The sequence below is a fragment of the Bufo gargarizans genome, chromosome 5 (genome assembly GCF_014858855.1).
Source record: "Bufo gargarizans isolate SCDJY-AF-19 chromosome 5, ASM1485885v1, whole genome shotgun sequence".
In the NCBI taxonomy this organism is placed as follows: Eukaryota; Metazoa; Chordata; class Amphibia; order Anura; family Bufonidae; genus Bufo; species Bufo gargarizans.
The window spans coordinates 88,425,379-88,449,371 of record NC_058084.1 but is presented as its reverse complement, the minus strand read 5'-3'; the positions used below and the strand labels follow the sequence as shown (position 1 = coordinate 88,449,371).

The following is a 23,993-nucleotide window of genomic DNA, read 5'->3' as shown; positions in this document are numbered from 1 at the left end:
CAAGAGATGCGTAGTGAGCAAGACTCCAGAACCAGAAGGAAGAGCCCCTCTTGAATCCATAGTTACAAATCATCCATTAGAACTTGTATGCATTGATTTTTGGTCCGCGGAGAACAGCAGAAATGAAAGTGTTGATGTGTTAGTGGTTACAGACCACTTTACAAAACTATCTCATGCATTCCAATGTCAGAACCAAACTGCAAAGCAAGTGGCACGCAAACTTTGGGACAATTTCTTCTGCATCTATGGATTTCCAGAAAGATTGCATTCTGATAGAGAAGCTAATTTTGAAAGTGAACTAATTAGTGAACTTTTACAGATTGCCGGTATTGAGAAATCGCACACAACACCATACCATCCTATGGGAAACGGTCAAGTAGAGCGTTTCAACCGTACACTAGGAAGCATGCTGCGATCTCTACCGCCAAGATCAAAGAATAAGTGGCCACAGATGATTCAAACGTTAACCGTTGCATATAACTGTACTGTACATGAAACCACGGGTTATCCACCTTTTTTCTTTATGTTTGGAAGAACTCCTAGACTGCCTGTTGACATAATGTTCAGGAACGTGTTAAGAGATGAAACGGTCAAGGACTATGATGAATTTGTTGCTGCTCTAGGGAAAGACTTGAAGGAAGCAATTGAAATAGCGCAGAAACATTCGAGCAAAGAGCAAAACACACAGGCCAGAGGATATAACCAAAGGATCAAGGGTTTACCAATCAGTATTGGAGACCACGTTCTTCTTGTGAATAAGAAAGAAAGAGGAAAACGTAAACTTGCTGATATTTGGGAGTCAACTGTTTACAGAGTTGTTAACACCAACCCAAAGACGCATATATTCCAGATACATAACTTAAAGACTGGAGAAGTCCGAGTAGTTCATCGCAACTTGATCTTACCAGTTAACTTTTTACCCATTGATTTGGAAGAAGAAGAATTGTCTGAGGTGGCTTCCGCTTTATCGGATTATGAGGTAGAAGAACAGATTGATGAAGAACAAACAGATTCCTTCAGTAATAATCACAATGGAAATACACAGAGAATTCTTGACCAGATATCAGGAACTGAAGAATGTAGTTCAGTATTATTTGGTTCTAATGAAGAGCTTTTGCAAGATGCCAAAGACACTGGGAAATCCCTACCAGAGGACATTCTAGGAGATGGTCCATCAGACTTTGATCCTTGCCATGATGAGCAAGACTTACAAACCAGTCATAAAGGTGACTTATTCAAGACATTATCTTTGTCTGAGGGTCAAACTGCTCAAACTTGGAATTCTAAACCATCATATGAGAAGAAGCAGACCAATCTAAGCCAGTCTGATTCAAACAAGGGAACTCAAACAAGAGTTGGAAGAACTGTTAGACCAGTAAACAGACTGATCTGTTCCGTGAATACTAGGATATCTAGGTGCCTAGAAGAAGGAGAGTTACTAGAAGTAGTAGTACTGTAGTTCCTTATAATTAAATATATAAATGTAGACATTTAAGGTAGATATCACAGAAAAACAAAACACAACATGTTTTGTGATATGTAGGTGCTGAGTTGAGGAGCACAAAGTTGTATGTCTTAACAAAGGGGATTCTGTAATATTTCTTGCATTAAGCATTGTGTAGAGAGGCACTTTGTAATACTTACTACGTGAGGGGAGCGCAAACCCTCCAAGTAGTCCTTAAGTGGTCCTTCAAGAGAGAGTCCAAGAAACAGTTATCCTGTATAGACATATGCTCACATACCTTAGAATGTCCAAACTGAAGTATACAATTTTGTTCTGATTGGAGTTTTCTATCACGTTATATTGTACTGTTTAGTGTCATATATTTGGTGAAATTCAGGAGGGGTAAAATGTAGTACAGTCAATATGGTGCACATGAAGTTTCACCAAATATCCAGTCTGCAGGTTTGCAATAGGGTCATACCAATACACAGGAGCTGCAGCAATGAGCACTTGTTAAATGTAGTTCCATATATTCATAAGCTGTTAACAGAGAGTCAGGACATGCTAAAAAAAACTTCTTCAAATGTGCTATTAGATAACTGAGGAAAGTTTTAACAGACAGAGTCTTTACAGTGGACCCATCCAGGAAGTCCCCTGTGTATTCTGCTACTTGGTTTAGTCTCCTCAGTGCAGACATTAGCTGTGAAGGAGGTAGGATCTCTGTCTAAGTTCTCTAAAGCTAAAGTTCATTTATCTGGTGTAAAAAGTTATGATATATACCCATAATAGTTCTGTAGAATGTAAAGAGGTGACTGTATGTTTTTTAGCAGCCTTTAAACCCTGCAGCACATGCTGGGCTGAGTAGATGATGTAGAGTTAGAGAGCCATGTGCTTTTCCTAAGATGGCTGTAGGACATGCTGTATTCCAGGTCACCCTGCTGCAATATCTTTGTATATGATTTTCTATTGTTCATTTCTCTGTATGCTTTGTTATATCCTGTAACACGTATGTGGGAATGTAATATAATGACTGCCTGTTATGATATAGGTGGGCTGGTGACCTGGCTGTATAACAGATAGTGGCAGTGTTTCCCTGTTGTATTACAGGCCCCAGCCAAGTGCACTCCACCTCAATAAAGATTTAACCCACAGAAGACCTGAGTGTCGTCCCTTAGAGTCCACATAGAGTTAATGCCTGGAGGAGCTGGTGACCGAGTGAGTGCGAAAGCTGGAGGTGTCGCAGATGGTGTAAGAAAAAGGGGGTTACACTTACACCCGGTCATTCCTTCAGGTTTTAACTCTTTCGGCTTTCAGTTTGAGGGCAGTTTCTATTTTGACAATGGCCTCCCAATGGGTTTCTCGTTATCTTGCTTCTATTTTGAATCTTTTTCCACATTTATTCATTGGGTGATTCAGTCGCAAGTTCCTTCTGGAGGCGCATTACATTATTTAGATGACTTTTTTCTTTAGATGAGGTTTTCCTCATTCTGTTTTATGTTCTACTTTGTTAAGCAAGTTTTTAGAGTTATGTAGTTTATTTGGGATTCCAGTAGCAAAAGAGAAAACGGTGTTACCCTGTCATTGTTTAGAATTTTTAGGTATTATGATTGACACAGTTAGTATGGAGCTTAGTTTACCGGTTGAGAAATCAAACAAAATGAGATGGCTATTAGTTTCTTTGTTGAGAGAAGAAATGTACATTGAGGGAAATACAGTCGTTGTTGGGTTCTTTAAATTTTGCCTGTAGAATTATTCCGGTAGGCAGCATTTTTTCAAAGCGCCTATATTTTTCTATGAGGGGACTTAAGTCGCCTACTTCACATATTAGGTTGACAAAAGGGTTGAAGGATGATATGGCAATCTGGTTGGAATTTTTAGAAAACTTTAATGGATCAAGTTGTTGGCAGGAGGAATTCTTAGAGTCAGATTCTCTTGGTTTATTTACTGATGCTGCGTGAAGTTGTGGCTACGGTGCGTTTTGGGCTGGGAAATGGTCTGCTGAAGCTGGGCCAAGTTCTTGGGTGACTAGTGGTGTGACAAAAATATTGTTTTATTGGAGCTGTTTCCTGTTGTAGTATCTATAGTGATTTGGGGTTCTAAATTTAGTACAAACCGGATTCCAAAAAAGTTGGGACACTAAACAAATTGTGAATAAAAACTGAATGCAATGATGTGGAGATGGCAAATGTCAATATTTTATTTGTAATAGAATGTAGATGACAGATCAAACGTTTAATCCGAGTAAATGTATCATTTTAAAGGAAAAATACGTTGATTCAAATTTTCACGGTGTCTACAAATCCCCAAAAAGTTGGGACAAGTAGCAATAAGAGGCTGGAAAAAGTAAATTTGAGCATAACAAAGAACTGGAAGACCAATTAACACTAATTAGGTCAATTGGCAACATGATTGGGTATAAAAAGAGCTTCTCAGAGTGGCAGTGTCTCTCAGAAGCCAAGATAGATAGAGGATTACCAATTCCCACAATGTTGCGCAGAAAGATAGTGGAGCAATATCAAAAGGTGTTACCCAGCGAAAAATTGCAAAGACTTTGCATCTATCATCATCAACTGTGCATAACATCATCCGAAGATTCAGAGAATCTGGAACAATCTCTGTGCGTAAGGGTCAAGGCCGTAAAACCATACTGGATGCCCGTGATCTCCGGGCCCTTAAACGACACTGCACCACAAACAGGAATGCTACTGTAAAGGAAATCACAGAATGGGCTCAGGAATGCTTCCAGAAACCATTGTCAGTGAACACAATCCACCGTGCCATCCGCCGTTGACAGCTGAAACTCTACAGTGCAAAAGAAGAAGCCATTTCTAAGCAAGATCCACAAGCTCAGCCGTTTTCACTGGGCCAGGGATCATTTAAAATGGAGTGTGGCAAAATGGAAGACTGTTCTGTGGTCAGACGAGTCACGATTCAAAGTTCTTTTTGAAAATCTGGGACGCCATGTCATCCGGACCAAAGAGGACAAGGACAACCCAAGTTGTTATCAACGCTCAGTTCAGAAGCCTGCATCTCTGATGGTATGGGGTTGCATGAGTGCGTGTGGCATGGGCAGCTTGCATGTCTGGAAAGACACCATCAATGCAGAAAAATATATTCAGGTTCTAGAACAACATATGCTCCCATCCAGACGTCATCTCTTTCAGGGAAGACCCTGCATTTTTCAACAAGATAATGCCAGACCACATTCTGCATCAATCACAACATCATGGCTGCGTAGGAGAAGGATCCGGGTACTGAAATCGCCAGTCTGCAGTCCAGATCTTTTACCTATAGAGAACATTTGGCGCATCATAAAGAGGAAGGTGCAACAAAGAAGGCCCAAGACGATTGAACAGTTAGAGGCCTGTATTAGACAAGAATGGGAGAGCATTCCTATTTCTAAACTTGAAAAACTGGTCTCCTCGGTCCGCAGACGTCTGTTGAGTGTTTTAAGAAGAAGGGGAGATGCCACACAGTGGTGAAAATGGCCTTGTCCCAACTTTTTTGGGATTTGTTGACACCATGAAATTCTGATTCAACATATTTTTCCCTTAAAATGGTAAATTTTCTCAGTTTAAACTTTTGTTCCGTGATTTATGTTCTAGTCTGAATAAAATATTAGAAGTTGGCACCTCCACATCATTGCATTCAGCTTTTATTCACGATTTGTATAGTGTCCCAACTTTTTTGGAATGCGGTTTGTAATAAGAGAATATTATTAAGGACAGACAATAAAGGGGTTCTGTTTGCAATTAACACCTTATCGTCAAAATGTGACATGGTAGTTAAGCTGTTAAGACATTTGGTTCTATGTTGTATGAAGCTGAATATATGGATTAAAGCAAGGTACTTAGAAGGACAAAATAACATCATAGCTTATTCTCTATCTCGTTTTCAGTTTTTAAGGTTTAGGGAGTTAGCGCAACAAGCAGAAGAGGAAGGGATCCCTTGTCCTCCTCACCTTTGGGATCTGTTATGGGATTCATTTCTGAAGGCATCATACGCTCTGTTGCTCCTAAAACATGGGCTGCATACTCAGCCGCATGACGTGATTGGATACTTTTTTGTAATTCACTTTTTGTTAATAGTAGTTTAGATGTTGTGAGTTTCGGTTTATTATTTGTTGCGAGTTTAATGGAAAAACAATTGTCTTATTCTTCTATTTCTAGGTCAGTAGCTGGAGTTTTCGTTTTTTCAAAAATTGTTTGGAGACAAACCATTATCTGCTTATTTCCCTATTAAACAGTTATTGAAAGGATATTGGAAAAGTGGTAGTAGAGTGGATAATAGGAGACCTATCTCTATTGGGTTGTTGGAGAAGTTGCATGGGATCTTACTTAGCATTTGTTTTGACAATTTTGAGGTCTTATTATTTCGTACAGCCTTGATTTTAGCATTTTTTGCGGCATTGCGTATTAGTGAGTTGGTTGCTCATAGTCCGACTTCTTGTAATAGGTTGGAATTTTATGAGGTATGATTGAGCTACTTATTTCAGACTAATTCATCTTCTTTTTGCAGGAAATCAAGTGGTTATATGGATTGTGGGCCATTCTTATGTTTTTTTTGGGCTCAGAAGAGAGCAGAAAAGAGTTTATTCAGAAAATGTATCTTTTGATTCTTCAGCGTTTAATATTTTTTGGTTAGGGGTTAGAGGCCTGTGTTGGAAGAAGCTGGTCATTGAAATTCGTAAACTTTGTTCAAGGTGGCCGTTGCCTAATGTTTTAATTATTCATTTGGGTGGTGATTTAGGTAAGGTAAAAACCCGTGAATACATTTGGGAAATAAAGAGAGATTTGGCGTTAATAAAAAGGTATGTTGCCAAAGGTTAACCTGATTTTCTCTGAAATTGTGCCTCGCCTGGTTTGGTCAACCAGGGACCAGTTATTTCTTGAAAAGATTCGGAAAAGGGTCAATAGGGCAATGGAAAGGTTTCTTCCTTTATTAGGTGGTTTTTCATATAGGCACTCAGACTTAGAGGGATCATTACCTGGTCTATTTAGGTCTGACAATGTCCATCTTTCAGAGATTGGACTAGATATTTACAATTTGGGCCTGCAATCTGCAATTGAGAGATAGCTGCAATGCTGGTGGGGGGCCCCGCCTCGTTAACGCGGGGCTTGTGGGGTGGATGTAGTTCTCAGTAATTAATTATGCTTATAGTTTATTTAATTATTTATTTAATGTGGAATTATTTATATTTATTTAATTATTTATGATAATTGATTCTGGTGTTGTTTATTTAAGGTAACTCATAATAAAGCATTGCAGCCATTATTCATCCAACCCAGATTGTAGTATCTTATTTATTATATATTAAGTTTTTGATGTTTTTAGGGAACGTGAAATGTGCCTCCATTAATATTTGTGGTAGGTCCTGATGCATTGACACTAATTGTATCACTTGCTCAATACTAAGTAAATCCTGAAAACATGACCGGCAGGTGGGCCCTGAAGACTGGAGTTGAAGAACCCTGGTCTACCATAACAGCCACATGGTCTACCTCTACCGCAGGGATCAGCAACCGTCAGCACTCCAGCTTCTGTGAAACTACAACTCCCAGCATGCACACGTACTTGGCTGTTCTTCTAACTCCCACAGAAGTGAAAGGAGGATTCTGGGAGTTGTAGTTTCAGAACAGCTGGAGTACCAGAGGTTGCTGATCCCTGCTCTACGGCATGTACGCATTTGGTAGCTATTATGGTCAAAATATCAAGAATTCTACACTAATCATCTCCAAGAACACAGACAAAGCAATGTATGAACTTAGAGCAATCTAGGATTGCTCCATAAAATGTCCTCGTCTCTGAGAATTTTTGTGGTAAACTTTTAACCTCCGATATTGTCTGCCAAGAGGCAAGAAATGATGTTAACTTGTCATTTCCTTCAAGTTTCTGTGGATGTAAAGACTCAGCAAACACTTAGGGGGAGATTTATCAAACTGGTGTAAAGTAGAACTGGCTTAGTTGACCATAGCAACCAATCAGATTCCACCTTACATCTTCCAAAGGAGCTGTGAAAAATGAAAGGTGGAATCTGATTGGTTGCTATGGGCCACTAAGCCAGTTCTACTTTACACCAGTTTGATAAATCTCCCCCTTAGGCCTCCTGCACACGACCGTATGCCTTTTAAGTATTTTGCGGTCCGTTTTTCACAGATCCATTTTCTGTTTCAGTAGTGTTTCTGCTTCTGTTCCATTTTGCCATTCCGTTTGGTTTCTGTTTGTGATCCGTTTTTGCGGATCGCAAACGGAAGCATACAATAATATTTAAACAGCAATTACATAAAAAAATTGGGCTGGGCATAAAATTTTCAATAGATGGTTCCGCAAAAACGGAACGGATACGGAAGACATACGGATTTATTCCGTTTATTTTGCGGACCCATTGACTTGAATGGAGCCACGGATTGTTATTTGAGGGCAATAATAGGACATGTTCTATGTTTTAACGGAAATACAGAAACGGAAGGCATACGTTGTGTTTTTTTTTGTTGCAGATCCATTGAAATGAATGTATATGGAACGCAAAAAACGGAACGTAAATGAAAAAAAACTAAAATGTGTGCAGGAGGCCTTAGGGATTATTCATTGGACTTTGTACTGCACTAGGTCGAGAACAGAACAACAGCCTCTTACTCTGACAGGACTTCTTATCAACCCGAAGAAAGTATCCTTCGAAGCACTGACACACGTACGACCCTTCTGCATTGACACACAGGTGCTCACAGCCGTGCTCATTCACCGCACAGTGGTCCACAGCTGAAATGAGAAATACAATTCATATAGTAGGCAGAATGTGACAAATCAAGAACCGCAGTTATATAACGTAAGGCCCAGTGCACGTGGGAGATCCACAGGGTGACTGTTGGGCTGGTTCACTACTGTTCCAGAGGATCCTCCGGTGGGCCACAGCTCTGGACACCTTCAAACACAAAGCCTCAAAGACCCAGCAGAAGACAACCCCATTTGAAGCTGTTTTACGAATAAGGGCTATTTTTTATTGTCTTACTCACAAATAAAAAAATATTTATATGATGCATGCAGACAATGATTTTGCACTGACCTACAAAATATACATGAACACGTTTGGTATAAATTGATAGGTGGCCCTCAAAATTATGGGTAGGTCTACTCGGCAACACATGACATCAAGTTGCTGAAAAGTCACGCTACACAAAAATACGTGCGACTTGCTGTTGCGACTTACATTAAAGCCTATGGAGTAAAAGTCGCACACGACATGCAACACAAAATCCAGCATGACTATATTTTTTGAGTCTGTTGCAGCACGCCGCATTGCGACACCATTGACAATCATTACTTGACATAGCACATGTCGCCATGTAGCCGTACCCTATTTCCTCAAGTGGACCTAAGTTACCTGAATGTCACAATAGACTGTGATTTATGAGCAGTATTATATTGTGATTGTTTCTACTCCTGTGCCGTGATCCCCTTTGATGATGTCATAATAGTCTGTGTTTTCCTTCTTTGTTGGTGATGTCACAATTGATGGTGTCTTCATTTACACTGTAGATTATTTTCTATTGTGGTTGATGTCACATTAGTGATTGTTTTTGCTCCTGGGCTGTGATACATTTTGATGACGTCATAATTGTCTGTGTTTTACTTCTTTGCTAGTGATGATGTCACAATAGTCTGTCTTTATTGATGATGTCACAAGACAATGGGTCAGAGTTGCTAAGACTGGTGTTTCATACCCAGTCTTAGAAAAAAGCAGCTGTATTAATATGTGCCAAATTTATTTATTTTAATAGGCACAGGCAAATCTTTTGGCAATCCGTGAGCCAGAACTTCAAATCTATGTCAACTATTAGCTGCTGTAGATTTGAACTATCATTTACCAGAACTTCTGGATCAAATCATTGTAAATCTGGCAGACTGTGGCTGGCCACGCTCTTGTGAGGACCCATCCCTTTTCTCATAAGAAGTCGCTAATTAGGCCATAAATATGGCATGACCATAATTTGCTACTTTTTTATGCTACAAAGGGGCGTAAATACTTTAATTAATCTTTCCCTCTGTATTTCTAGGCTGTGATCTGTTGTGGTGATGTCACAATGACCTGTGTCTTAATTTATACGTTGTTCTAGTTCAGGGCTGGCCAACCTGCGGCTCTCCAGCTGTTGTAAAACTACAACTCCCACAATGCCCTGCTGTAAGCTGATAGCTGTTGGCAGTCTGGGCATGATGGGAGTTGTAGTTTTGCAACAGCTGGAGAGCCTCAGGTTGGCCATCCCTGTTCTAGTTTGATGATGTCAAAATACTGTATATTGTGCCTTCATTTATATGATGTGTGCCTTCATCTGTAAGATGAAGGAACATAAGACTCTATGGTGGGCCGAAATATTGCCAGTTCCCATTTTTATTTTTTTATTTTTACTCCTTGCCTTTTGAAAGCCATAACTTTGTTATTTTTTCCAGGACACGTACTTTCTAATGCCACTATTTGATTAAAAGTGAACATGTGCATGTTTTGTATAGATTGACATTGGGTTCTCAGAATAACTTCCAATCATAGGACAAAGGTATCCAAGTCTGATGGTGCATGAAGTGCCTGTGGTTTTGTACTTTGATGCTGCAGGCACGTCGTATCTCATTGCGTGGAGCCCTAATTACTTCGTTATATTACTGAGATAGAGGCCAGGCTTCTAGTGCAGAATTGAACATGGCAGAATTTTTTTTTTTTTTACCATTTCATATGGAATTTAACAGTATAAATTTAGCTTTGTATGAAATCAAGGGCACAAAGAATTTACCATACAACCTCACCGAAGTCAGTTCAGCCAGTTAGATGATTTATATCAGGGGATAGTACAAACCGGATTCCAAAAAAGTTGGGACACTAAACAAATTGTGAATAAAAACTGAATGCAATGATGTGGAGATGGCAAATGTCAATATTTTATTTGTAATAGAACGTAGATGACAGATCAAACGTTTAATCCGAGTTAATGTATCATTTTAAAGGAAAAATACGTTGATTCAAATTTTCATGGTGTCAACAAATCCCCAAAAAGTTGGGACAAGTAGCAATAAGAGGCTGGAAAAAGTAAATTTGAGCATAATGAAGAGCTGGAAGACCAACTAACACTAATTAGGTCAATTGGCAACAAGATTGGGTATAAAAAGAGCTTCTCAGAGTGGCAGTGTCTCTCAGAAGCCAAGATGGGTAGAGGATCACCAATTCTCACAATGTTGCGCAGAAAGATAGTGGAGAAATATCAGAAAGGTGTTACCCAGCGAAAAATTGCAAAGACTTTGCATCTATCATCATCAACTGTGCAAAACATCATCCGAAGATTCAGAGAATCTGGAATAATCTCTGTGCGTAAGGGTCAAGGCCGTAAAACCATACTGGATGCCCGTGATCTCCGGGCCCTTAAACGACACTGCACCACAAACAGGAATGCTACTGTAAAGGAAATCACAGAATGGGCTCAGGAATACTTCCAGAAACCATTGTCAGTGAACACAATCCACGTGCCATCCGCCGTTGCCAGCTGAAACTCTACAGTGCAAAGAAGAAGCCATTTCTAAGCAAGATCCACAAGCTCAGGCGTTTTCACTGGGCCAGGGATCATTTAAAATGGAGTGTGGCAAAATGGAAGACTGTTCTGTGGTCAGACGAGTCACGATTCGAAGTTCTTTTTGGAAATCTGGGACGCCATGTCATCCGGACCAAAGAGGACAAGGACAACCCAAGTTGTTATCAACGCTCAGTTCAGAAGCCTGCATCTCTGATGGTATGGGGTTGCATGAGTGCGTGTGGCATGGGCAGCTTGCATGTCTGGAAAGGCACCATCAATGCAGAAAAATATATTCAGCTTCTAGAACAACATATGCTCCCATCCAGACGTCATCTCTTTCAGGGAAGACCCTGCATTTTTCAACAAGATAATGCCAGACCACATTCTGCATCAATCACAACATCATGGCTGCGTAGGAGAAGGATCCGGGTACTGAAATGGCCAGTCTGCAGTCCAGATCTTTCACCTATAGAGAACATTTGGCGCATCATAAAGAGGAAGGTGCAACAAAGAAGGCCCAAGACGATTGAACAGTTAGAGGCCTGTATTAGACAAGAATGGGAGAGCATTCCTATTTCTAAACTTGAGAAACTGGTTTCCTCGGTCCCCAGACGTCTGTTGAGTGTTGTAAGAAGAAGGGGAGATGCCACACAGTGGTGAAAATGGCCTTGTCCCAACTTTTTGGGGATTTGTTGATACCATGAAATTCTGATTCAACATATTTTTCCCTTAAAATTGTACATTTTCTCAGTTTAAACTTTTGTTCCGTGATTTATGTTCTATTCGGAATAAAATATTAGAAGTTGGCACCTCCACATCATTGCATTGTGTTTTTATTCACGATTTGTATAGTGTCCCAACTTTTTTGGAATCCGGTTTGTAGATAAGACTGCAAGTAAGAGCCAGTTTAGGACAATTAACCTATACACATGCACATTGGGCTTGGTCAAGCATACATGTGTTTTGAATTGGGAGAAGAGAGTAAAGCTGCTGCCAGACAACTCTGGGAACCAAATAATCAGTTCCAACATGCTTCATCTTTCTTTCCACTATTGGGATAGAGTCGGGAGGCCCCCTTATACATAACTTGCCAAATTTTGTAAGTTTAAATGGCTTTGCTCTGCGTATGGGGGCCTTTAGACTAGACTTATACACTAGTTTCCAGGTTTGTGTACTACAGGGCCCCTGTGCAAGAACCGTTTATGGGCCCCCTAGCCCCCCAGTGGATCACTATGGAGCACAAGCATGATGTCTCTCTACCAATTTATTAGTACAGGGATGCCTAACTGGAGAACCACTACAACTTCCATCATGTCTGGACAGCCTCCAGCTCTCAGGGCTTGCTGGGAGTTGTAGTTTTGCAACAGTTGGAGGGCCGCAGGTTGGGCATCCCTGTGCTAGTTAATGAGAGCCATGAAAGTCAGTAGCTCAGTCCCTTATATATAATCTGTCAGTAGGAAGTGTCTAGCTTCATTTTAAGGTGACAGTGGACATCCTCGGGCTCCTATGCGGCTACATATGCTTACATTTATGGTATTTCTGCTCCTGGGTTACTAGATGTAATGTTGCTCTGGTGCCATTAAAGTGCTTATCCCGAAATTACTATAGGTCATCAATAACAGATGGGCAGGGGTCCCAGTCCATGAGCACTGTGGTCTCTTCTTATATACCATGTACGGCGCTGTGCTTGGAATTTTGGAAAGCTGCCGGGAGCCTGCATCGTTCACAAGAGCTCCGGTGAGTGCAGCAGCCCCCTGAAACAGCTAATTGCAGGGATGTCATCACTTCGACCCCCGCCGATCTGAAAATGATGACCTACCTATCTTTGCCCGGATAATCCCTTTAATGAGACTGTTAATATAAGATGACAGATAACATTAGATATATTGGACTGGGCATAACATCAGAATGTGTAAGAAAACCTGGACAAAATTAGGCCATTCGTTGAAATGGAGCTGTTAAGAAATGATTCTAGATCTGGAAAGTGACTTTCAGAAAACCAGCCTCCCTCCAGTGGCTGCATCGGGGCAGAAACATTCCATGACCCTCCTCCAGTGACATTAGCACAGCCTAGTGGAGGGGGATGGGCACAGCTGGTGATATTATTCTCTAGCTTTTGGTTTCCCATTCCATTTGGAAGTAGCGAGCTGGGAGAAGGGCTGTGGGTAGAATGATGGCCTCTTCCTAGGCCAGTGTCATCACGTTCATTGGTCACATACCCTTTGTGTAGCTCAGTTCCATTCAAGTGAATGTGCCTGGATTGCAATATCAAGCATATCCGCTATACAATGGACGGCGCTGTGCTTGGTATGCTGTGAGGAGAAGCAGTGCTTACTGGAACACTACGACCTCTTCAAACAGCGGATTGGTGGGGATGCCAAATATCAGATGGGAAAACTTGAGGATAGGGAAAACTCCTTTAAATCTGATTAAAGACGAACTCCCACAAATATGTTTATTCTCAGAACTGTTAGAAAGGTACATAATGTAAACTGTAGTGAAGGTGATCTTCTTACCAGTGACTGTATGTCGAGTTATCCCCTCCCTTCTGATCCTCTGCTGTGTCATGTGACCAACACTCTAATCTCCAGCTGAGACAGGACAGGACGTCAGTTACTTCTCCTTTTATTCCTATGAGACTGACATTGAGGCTCCCATAGGAATACATAAAGAAACTGACTTCCTGTCCACACACAAGATGCTATGTTATCTGGAAAGTCAGTCTGTTGGTCACATGACACAGCTGAGGATCAGGAGGGAGGTTATAACTCACAAATACAATCACTGGTGAGAAGATTACCTTCACTACACTTTACATTAGATGCCTTTCTAACAGGTCAGAGAATAAATATGTTTGTGGGAGTGCTTCTTTAAGAATTGGGCATTTGCTAATGTATGTCCAACAAAGTAAATGATTTGATGAGTCATTGTGATGTTTAGGAAACAGAGAGGGAGTGCCCTGCACATGCCCACAATGCTATATAGTGCATATCATGGTGGTGTGGATGGCGCACAAATTGTAACTGAAACTCTCCTTGGCAGTCATTGTGAATTTTTCCTATGTCGGTGATCATAACACTGGGGCATAGAAGTAGTAGGGAAATATGCTTAGTATATAACAGGAGATCCGCTCACCTCTACAAGTCTTCTGGTCCGCATTCAGCACAAATCCCTCATAGCACTGGCACGTGTACGACTCGTCTGTGTTGGTGCAGACATGCTGGCATCCATGGTTAGATTCAGAGCAATGGTCCACTTCTACAGAAATACAGAGGGACAGGACACATGGTCAATTTTCATTACTTGAGCCAAAGGGTTTGATATAAGATAAATTCTAAAACAGCCATTCAGATGGTGGGAACCCCTATTATAGGTAAGGTAAATGGCCTGTATATTCAGGTACAGTCATTATATCGCAGTTTTACATACATGACTAATTTAAACATGAAAACATCATATCGAACATCATATAGTACATGAAAATCTCTTTCTAACAAAGCTAGAACCAGCCCTGTAGCTTACATGGGTCCAGAGATCTCCGAATTCATTGCTACATTTGCTCTGGAACATTTATTTCAAGCTGGCAGCTCAGGGGGCATGTCCTTTCTCAGGGGGCATGTCCTTTCTCAGGGGGCTGTCCTTTTGGCTGCAGCTCTCTCCTATCACAGCTCAGGGGGGTTTGTCCTTTCTCAGGGGGCCTGTTCTTTCTACTGAAGCTCTCTTCTACACATCTCAGGAGGCGTGTCCTTCCTGCTGCAGCTCTCTCCTATCACAGCTCAGGGGGCATGTCCTTTCTCAGGAGGCTGTCCTTTTGGCTGCAGCTCTCTCCTATCACAGCTCAAGGGGGGGTTGTCCTTTCTCAGGGGGGCCTGTTCTTTCTACTGCAGCTCTCTCCGATCACAGTAAAAGGGGCGGGGGGGTATGACCTCTCTGCCGCAGCTGACTCCACTGTCACAGCTTCTAGCAGTGGATTAGGCTGGTGGCAGATGAAGGATGGAACTGAGAATGTGCATCCACCTAACGATGTTACTGAGGTGGACAGAGAAATTAGGAAAAGAACAAACAGCAGGTGGTGCTATACAGATGCATTTTATTGAATAACTCAGTTGTCAAATTTTTAATTACATGCAATTAAAAAAGTATTCAGATCCAAGGGCTGGTTTACAAAATGCAGATTTTTTTTTTTTGAGGGACAACCCTTTTAATTAATATTTTTCTTTCAAGCAATAGTAGTATTGTGTTATGTGATGAAATGATTCAGGAACTACTAGGGCAGATTTATTAATCCTGTCTAAAATGTAGGCAGTGTATATTTAGGCCACATTTATCAGAGTAGTTCAGGCTAGATGATAAGTTTCTTGCATGGCTAGACACTTTTGTCTAACTTTTTGGCAAATATTGGATTACTTTGTGACGCCCCTTTTCCAACTGCCATGCCCCTTGGCCACTAAGCCACGCCCCCTTGCCGGATGAAGCAGAGTAGATTATTCTTTTTGACCTTTGGGTTGCACAAGTTCAGTATACAGTAAGTGGAACGACAACCATTTTCCATGCAGGTTTCCTTTGTTGAATTTCCATGTAGAACATCAAACCTAATCAGATCATTTTCTACATAAATAATACCAAGTCTCAACTCTCCGTGGGACCTGATTGTGAAGGTCAATTCTAAGACAATTATCCTGCCGCATAATTCATTACAAAAAAAAGCCAGTTGATTGTATAAGACATCATACAGGACGGCGGTCGGCCCGTTCATCATTACGATGTAAATCTAGAGGAGCCTAGGGACACAATCTGTAGGGGAGCTCCAGATGTCACCGAGTCACATTACCACTGACCTAATTTGACAAGGAAATTTCTAGGGTGAGGTAACAGTGACAATTCTGTAAGACACCCTTGCTGATGTTTCCTGTACCCTTACTGCACAAACACCACATGCTTGGGAGACACCTCCAGGTCAAGACTGGCCTCCTTTGTTGTTTTAGTACATGTGTGTTTGAAAGCCATAACCTTTTTACCCGTTCGGGTATGTAAATAATTTTTGCACCTTTTTTGGTGATACATGAGGCTTTACTTTTATGTCAATTTAATTTTTTTGTTTTTATTTTTTTACACCCCAATTACCTGGAAGTCGTCTTTGTATCTCTGTCACCAGGGATGAATCAGGCAGTGGACTGCAAATTAGGTGGAAGTGAGACCCCATGACTTTGCAGTTGTTTTTCAGGACGATGCAGGCATATATATATTTTTTTAATTAGGTGATTTAAAGTTACACCATTCTCTATTAAATGAAATGAAATTATGTGAAAGTACAGTGACTCTTTAACTATAACCATCAATGCTGTTTGCTATTAGCCCTATGTAGCCCTTTTTTAAATGTTGACATAGTATCTGCCACTACTACCTCTTGGGGTAGTTTGGCTGCTCTAACTGTAAAGAATCCTTTCCTGTATTGATATCTGAATCTCTTTTCCTCTACAAGTAATGAATGTCATGTGGTCCTTTGTAATGTCCTTGGAATGAATAAATAAATCCTGTGCCAGTTCTTTGTATTGGGAACACATATATTTATACAGGGAGTGCAGAATTATTAGGCAAGTTGTATTTTTGAGGATTAATTTTATTATTGAACAACAACCATGTTCTCAATGAACCCAAAAAACTCATTAATATCAAAGCTGAATATTTTTGGAAGTAGTTTTTAGTTTGTTTTTAGTTTGAGCTATTTTAGGGGGATATCTGTGTGTGCAGGTGACTATTACTGTACATAATTATTAGGCAACTTAACAAAAAACAAATATATACCCATTTCAATTATTTATTTTTACCAGTGAAACCAATATAACTTCTCAACATTCACAAATATACATTTCTGACATTCAAAAACAAAACAAAAACAAATCAGTGACCAATATAGCCACCTTTCTTTGCAAGGACACTCAAAAGCCTGCCATCCATGGATTCTGTCAGTGTTTTGATCTGTTCACCATCAACATTGCGTGCAGCAGCAACCACAGCCTCCCAGACACTGTTCAGAGAGGTGTACTGTTTTCCCTCCTTGTAAATCTAACATTTGATGATGGACCACAGGTTCTCAATGGGGTTCAGATCAGGTGAACAAGGAGGCCATGTCATTAGATTTTCTTCTTTTATACCCTTTCTTGCCAGCCACGTTGTGGAGTACTTGGACGCGTGTGATGGAGCATTGTGCTGCATGAAAATCATGTTTTTCTTACCTTGCAGACTTCTTCCTGTACCACTGCTTGAAGAAGGTGTCTTCCAGAAACTGGCAGTAGGACTGGGAGTTGAGCTTGACTCCATCCTCAACCCAAAAAGGCCCCACAAGCTCATCTTTGATGATACCAGCCCAAACCAGTACTCCACCTCCACCTTGCTGGCGTCTGAGTCGGACTGGAGCTCTCTGCCCTTTACCAATCCAGCCATCTGGCCCATCAAGACTCACTCTCATTTCATCAGTCCATAAAACCTTAGAAAAATCAGTCTTGAGATATTTCTTGGCCCAGTCTTGACATTTCAGCTTGTGTGTCTTGTTCAGTGGTGGTCGTCTTTCAGCCTTTCTTACCTTGGCCATGTCTCTGAGTATTGCACACCTTGTGCTTTTGGGCACTCCAGTGATGTTGCAGCTCTGAAATATGGCCAAACTGGTGGCAAGTGGCATCTTGGCAGCTGCACGCTTGACTTTTCTCAGTTCATGGGCAGTTATTTTGCGCCTTGGTTTTTCCACACGCTTCTTGCGACCCTGTTGACTATTTTGAATGAAACGCTTGATTGTTCGATGATCACGCTTCAGAAGCTTTGCAATTTTAAGAGTGCTGCATCCCTCTGCAAGATATCTCACTATTTTTGACTTTTCTGAGCCTGTCAAGTCCTTCTTTTGACCCATTTTGCCAAAGGAAAGGAAGTTGCCTAATAATTATGCACACCTGATATAGGGTGTTGATGTCATTAGACCACACCCCTTCTCATTACAGAGATGCACATCACCTAATATGCTTAATTGGTAGTAGGCTTTCGAGCCTATACAGCTTGGAGTAAGACAACATGCATAAAGAGGATGATGTGGTCAAAATACTCATTTGCCTAATAATTCTGCACGTAGTGTACATGTAGATAAGATAACCTGTAAGGCGTCTTTTTTTCCCAAGCTGAAGAAGTCCAATTTTTTAAACCTCTCATTAAAAGAGAGGCCTTTCATCCCATTTACTAATCTGGTTGCCTGTCTCTGAACCCTTTGTAGTTCTCCTATATAAATTATAGTAAACAAAGCCCAAAACCGATCCCCATATTCAAGATCAGGGTGTCTTCTTCTGGAGACTTGGGTTGCTGGTATTGTAGATGCCCATTAATACTTCAGTACTTTGGCTAACTATAGACTTTTGTTACTTTGTTGGGTCGGTCTTAGGGCTCATTCACAGGACCGTATCAGTTTTCGCGGACTGCATATTGCAGATCTGCAAAACACGGATACTGGTCATGTGCCTTCAGCATTTTTCAGAACGGAACATCCAGGCAAGCGCCTGACTGTATATGGAGGGTGCTCAGGAACTGATGGTCCTCCCCATCCCCCCCTCTTTTCCCCTCAGGGCGTTTAGGAAGTCTGGCCCATCACGTTAATGGTTAAGTAGGTGGAGATCAGGGCCATTAAGGGTTAATTTACTGAGGATCCTCCTTAGACAGGATGGGGGTGGTGCAGGAAAACCTGAAGGTTACATATACCCCTCCCTGTTTCGGTCACTTCCTCTTGCATATGGAAGCAAATTGTCCCTCCCTCCCTTTGTGGCTATTAGTGGGAGGTGGGTCGAGGTGCACGGTTTTGATCAGTTATGGATACTTGGTTATTCTGTTTTGTTTTTCTATTCTTAAGAGGTCCCGCTAGAGCCAGCGGTCTGGATATCGCTCCGATGATTACGGCTTTTGAGAGCTGCGAATTCTGGTCGAGTTTATGAAGTCACAGCTGGCGGCATTTGAGTACAGCGGAGATATGGTGGTAGCAGATGGCGTACTTGCCTGCTGGGAGTCTAGCAGTTGGCAGACCGCTCTGATGATTACGGTTTAACTTGCCGGCTGGGAGTCCAGCATTTGGCATACCGCTCCGATATTATGGTTTATTAAGGTTTGCCGCTTTAATAAAGAAGCTGTGGCCGATCACCGTCCAGCAAAAAAGTGACACAGTTGTCGGTGTTGTTTGTTATGGGTCAAGGTTGGGTAAAGGGGCCAAGGGTGAGTTAAAGGTGGTACCCCCTCCCCTGTTTCCCTGAATACCAGCAGTCTTCTCCATGACAGAAATGCCTATTCTTGTCACAAATACGGACAAGAATAGGACATGTTCTATCTTTTTTGCGGGGCCAGGGAACAGACATACGGATGCGGACAGCACACAGTGTGCTGTCCACATCTTTTGCGGCCCCATTGAAATTAATGGGTCCGCTTCCGATCCACAAACGGATGTGGACAAAAAAATACGGTGGTGTCAATGGGCTCTAATTCTGACAACATTATCAGAATAGATTAAAGCTTATAAATATAGGCACACATCATATGAATTGAGGGCACAATATATTATAACATCAGAAAAACAGAACACCTTATAAAGACACAGGCCTTTGTGACATCATCAATAAAGCAGGAATAAGAGTAGGAATAAAAACAAACACTACTGTGACATCGCCACAACAGAAAATGAGTGACATGAAGACACCATCAATTGTGACATAACCGAAATGGAAAATCACCAAAGAATGAAAAAAAAAGAATCAATATTGTGACATAATCATGAACAAATAGTCTATTGTGACATCATCACAATAGAATACAGCCTAGGAACAGATACAGAATACAGTTATAAAAGAAGACAGTCTATTGTGACGTTCAGCTTCAGGCTGGGTGCCTTGGGCCCGATTGAGGAAATAATTCTGAGGGTACATGTATACATGTAAGCAGTGCAATGGAAAATGATTGGGCCACATTTACAAATCCTGTAGATGGTGTAACCTTAGCCCGGCTGTCTAGACCACCATCTGCAGCAGATTTATCACAGGGACTCAGACTGGATGATAAATGTGTGGCAGAGATAGACTCTATACCAACTATTGGTTGGCTTACTTTGACACCAGAATTGTGGTGCAATTTGAGTGCAAACGGGGGCATGTTAGATTACGCCCCTTTTCTATGAAGCCCCACCCCATTTCAATTAGCCCCTCCCCTTGATAGGCAAGTTAGAAAGACTGTAGAAACCCTAGTTGTACCAATCGTGCCAATTTGCAGCACTTTTTAGACAGATTCTAGGAGTAGACACATTAGTAAATCTGGGCCATTGAGTACATGTCATGTAATTATTACACTATTTCTTTATCAAGCACTGCACTTCAGGATCCTGGCTTTCAAATGTTGCAAAATAGGACCTTGCGACTGGCCACTCCATGAGGAGCAGAGGATGAGAGTGGTAATGGCTCTGAATGCAACGGTTATTCACATAACTCACAGGGCAGTCCCCACAACAATGCTCCCTAGGGCCGGGGCAGTGAGAGGAGCGTGCATCCTTCCTTCCCTCAGGGCACACCCCGATGTTGGGTCTCCTCTCTGAGGGTAGTTGGGTGCCCTTGTTGTTATGGGTCTGTTATGGGTGCAGGGCAGGAGATATAGGTGCTGTAGCCAGCGCATTGTGCTGGAGTCAGTAACCAGGCCAATTGTAGAAAATAGTCTCTTTACTAAAGTGCAGAATGGGAGTTGTGCTACATCCAATGATATAAAACAGTTTCAAACAATTCACGGTGCAAATCTTCCGAGATAACAATGTATGGATATAGGAAAAGATGTGAGTTGTAGTGCTCCTCCTCTCTATCAATCTCTCTCTCTGCAGAAGCTAGGGCTGGAAATAAAGTTCTCACAAATGTGCCTGTAATTCCCAGCTGAGGGCTAAAGGATTAAGATATGGCTGGCCAGAACCGTGTCAAAGTGTAAAGGGTGTATTAGCAATGTCCCTCTCACTACAGTAAAGTCTCCATAAGCCTTAAACAGCTAATACCTTACTGACTGACTCCAATGCTCGGACATGCAGATTCTGGACCTTCTAGCTCTTTTTTTTCCTCTGGAGTACTAGAGAGTAGAGATGGCTTTCTTGATAAAAATGTCTCAGCGATAGTGAATCTCTGGGACTCAGGCCTAGTCTTCTCAGGAGTGACCACATATAGCTCATCTACAGCTAACACTTGACTCACACACTAAACTAGGGGTGGACCTTGTCCAATTCCTAGTCTCCTACAGGGTAGAGTCAGGATTATTAACCTTGGCTTATCCATACAAAACTATACAGGTAATACAATAACAAGAAACATTTTTCCAAGTACCCTATTCTGGGGTAAAGCAAAACTGTTTCTGCTTTTTTTGCGAACAATATTTCAGCATCTTGTATTTTTACACCATTCACTTCATTATCAGCTGCGTCTTTTCAAAAAGTTGCAAAAATGTCTGCAATCTTACTCCAAGTTAATGGTGGCGTAGAAAGTGGAGTAATATCTCAATACAGAAGTATTAGACTTAAAGGGGTTGTCTACTTTTTTATATTGATGACCTATCCTCAGGATAGGTTGTCGCTATCAGATAGGAAGGGGTCAGACCTGGCACCCCCGCTGATCAGCTGGTTGAGGAGAGAGCAGCGCTGATACGAGTGCTGCCTTCTCTTCAGTGTTTAGGTGCTCGCTGTCACCTTTTCAGCAGTGAGCTGGTGTAATTACAACTCTGCTGTCCCTATTCTTGATAAGTCTTCCCCCATTGTCTCCAAAACAGTATTTTATTATGCTGTTCCTTAAGGGTTTATTATTGAAGAGGTCCATTATTGTGTCAGAACCTACTTAACGTCACCTGATGTTCAATGGAGCAGCTTGTTCTGACAGACACGGACAGCAGTACAGAATGTGTAGTACAGGTATATAGTAGTACAGCACAGTAGTACAGGTAAAGATCAGCATAGTAAATGTAGTTCAGGAAAAGTGCAGCACAGTACATGTAGTACAGGTAGATGGCAGTGCAGCACGTGGTGAGCAGTACAGTACATTTAATACAGGTAGAGAGCAGTAACATACATTTAATACAGGTGTACAGCTCATGCAGTACAGGTAGAGAGCAGTACAGTTTAGTATAGGAAGACAGCAGTACAGTTTATGTAGTACAGGTAGAGAGCAGTACAGTATATGTAGTACAGGTAGAGGGTAGTACAGTACATGTAATACAGGTAGAGAGCTGTACAGTATATGTAGTACAGGCAGAGAGCAGTACAGTACATGTAGTACAAGTAAACAGCAGTACAGTACATGTAGTACAGGTAGAAAGCAGTACAGTGCATGTAGTACAGGTAGGATGCAGTACACTTTATGTAGTAAAGGTAGAGAGCAGTACAGTACATATAGTACAGGTAGACAGCAGTACAGGTTCATGTAGTACAAATAGAGAGCAGTACATTTCATGTGGTAAAGGTAGACAGCAGTACAGTACATGTGGTACAGGTAGAGAGCAGTACAGTACATGTAGTACAGGTAGAGAGCAGTACAGTACATGTGGTACAGGTAGAGAGCAGTACAGTACATGTAGTACAGGTAGAGAGCAGTAAAGTACATGTAGTACAGGTAGAGAGCAGTACACTTTATGTAGTACAGTTAGAGAGCAGTACAGTCCATGTAGCACAGGTAGAGAACAGTGCAGTACATGTGGTACAGGTAGAGAGCAGTACAGTGCATTTAGTACAGGTAGAGAGCAGTACAGTGCATGTAGTACAGGTAGAGAGCAGTGCACTTTATGTAGTACAGGTAGAGAGCAGTATACTTTATGTAATACAGTTAGAGAGCAGTACATAACATGTAGTACAGGTAGAGAGCAGTACAGTATATGTAGTACAGGTAGAGAGCAGTACAGTACATGTAGTACAGGTAGAGAGCAGTACAGTGCATGTAGTACATGTAGAGAGCAGTCCAGTACATGTAGTACAGGTAGAGAGCAGTTTACTTTATGTAGTACAGGTAGAGAGCAGTACAGTACATGTAGCACAGGCAGAGAGTAGTACAGTACATGTAGTACAAGCAGAGAGCAGTACAGTACATGTAGTACAGGTAGAGAGCAGTACAGTACATGTAGTACATGTAGAGAGCAGTCCAGTACATATAGTACAGGTAGAGAGCAGTTTACTTTATGTAGTACAGGTAGAGAGCAGTACAGTACATGTAGCACAGGCAGAGAGTAGTACAGTACATGTAGTACAAGCAGAGAGCAGTACAGTACATGTGGTACAGGTAGAGAGCAGTACAGTGCATGTAGTACAGGTAGAGAGCAGTACAGTACATGTAGTACAGGTAGAGAGCAGTACAGTACATGTAGTACAGGCAGAGAGTAGTACAGTACATGTAGTACAAGCAGAGAGCAGTACAGTACATGTAGTACAGGTAGAGAGCAGTCCAGTGCATGTAGTACATGTAGAGAGCAGTCCAGTACATATAGTACAGGTAGAGAGCAGTATACTTTATGTAGTACAGTTAGAGAGCAGTACATAACATGTAGTACAGGTAGAGAGCAGTACAGTACATGTAGTACAGGCAGAGAGCAGTACAGTACATGTAGTACAGGTATAGAACAGTACAGTGCATGTAGTACATGTAGAGAGCAGTCCAGTACATGTAGTACAGGTAGAGAGCAGTGCACTTTATGTAGTACAGGTAGAGAGCAGTACAGTACATGTAGTACAGGTAGAGAGCAGTACAGTACATGTAGTACATGTAGAGAGCAGTCCAGTACATGTAGTACAGGTCGAGAGCAGTACAGTACATGTAGTACAAGCAGAGAGCAGTACAGTGCATGTAGTACAGGTAGAGAGCAGTACAGTGCATGTAGTACAGGTAAAGAGAAGTACAGTACATGTAGTACATGTAGAGAGCAGTCCAGTACATGTAGTACAGGTCGAGAGCAGTACAGTACATGTAGTACAAGCAGAG

The 23,993-nt window shown here is 41.5% G+C and overlaps 1 protein-coding gene across 2 annotated transcripts in view; it reads right to left on the bottom strand.

Annotated features, from left to right (window-relative positions):
- The window catches only part of MATN2 (matrilin 2), a 151,084-nt gene that overhangs the window by 42,186 nt on the left and 84,905 nt on the right, over positions 1 to 23,993 (bottom strand). For both annotated transcript variants that reach the window (XM_044295723.1, XM_044295724.1), the window contains exons 9-10: positions 14,131 to 14,253; positions 8,081 to 8,203 (exon numbers count right to left, since the gene is read on the bottom strand). In XM_044295723.1, the coding sequence (XP_044151658.1) occupies positions 8,081 to 8,203; positions 14,131 to 14,253 (246 nt within the window). The remainder of the gene's footprint in view (positions 1 to 8,080; positions 8,204 to 14,130; positions 14,254 to 23,993) is intronic.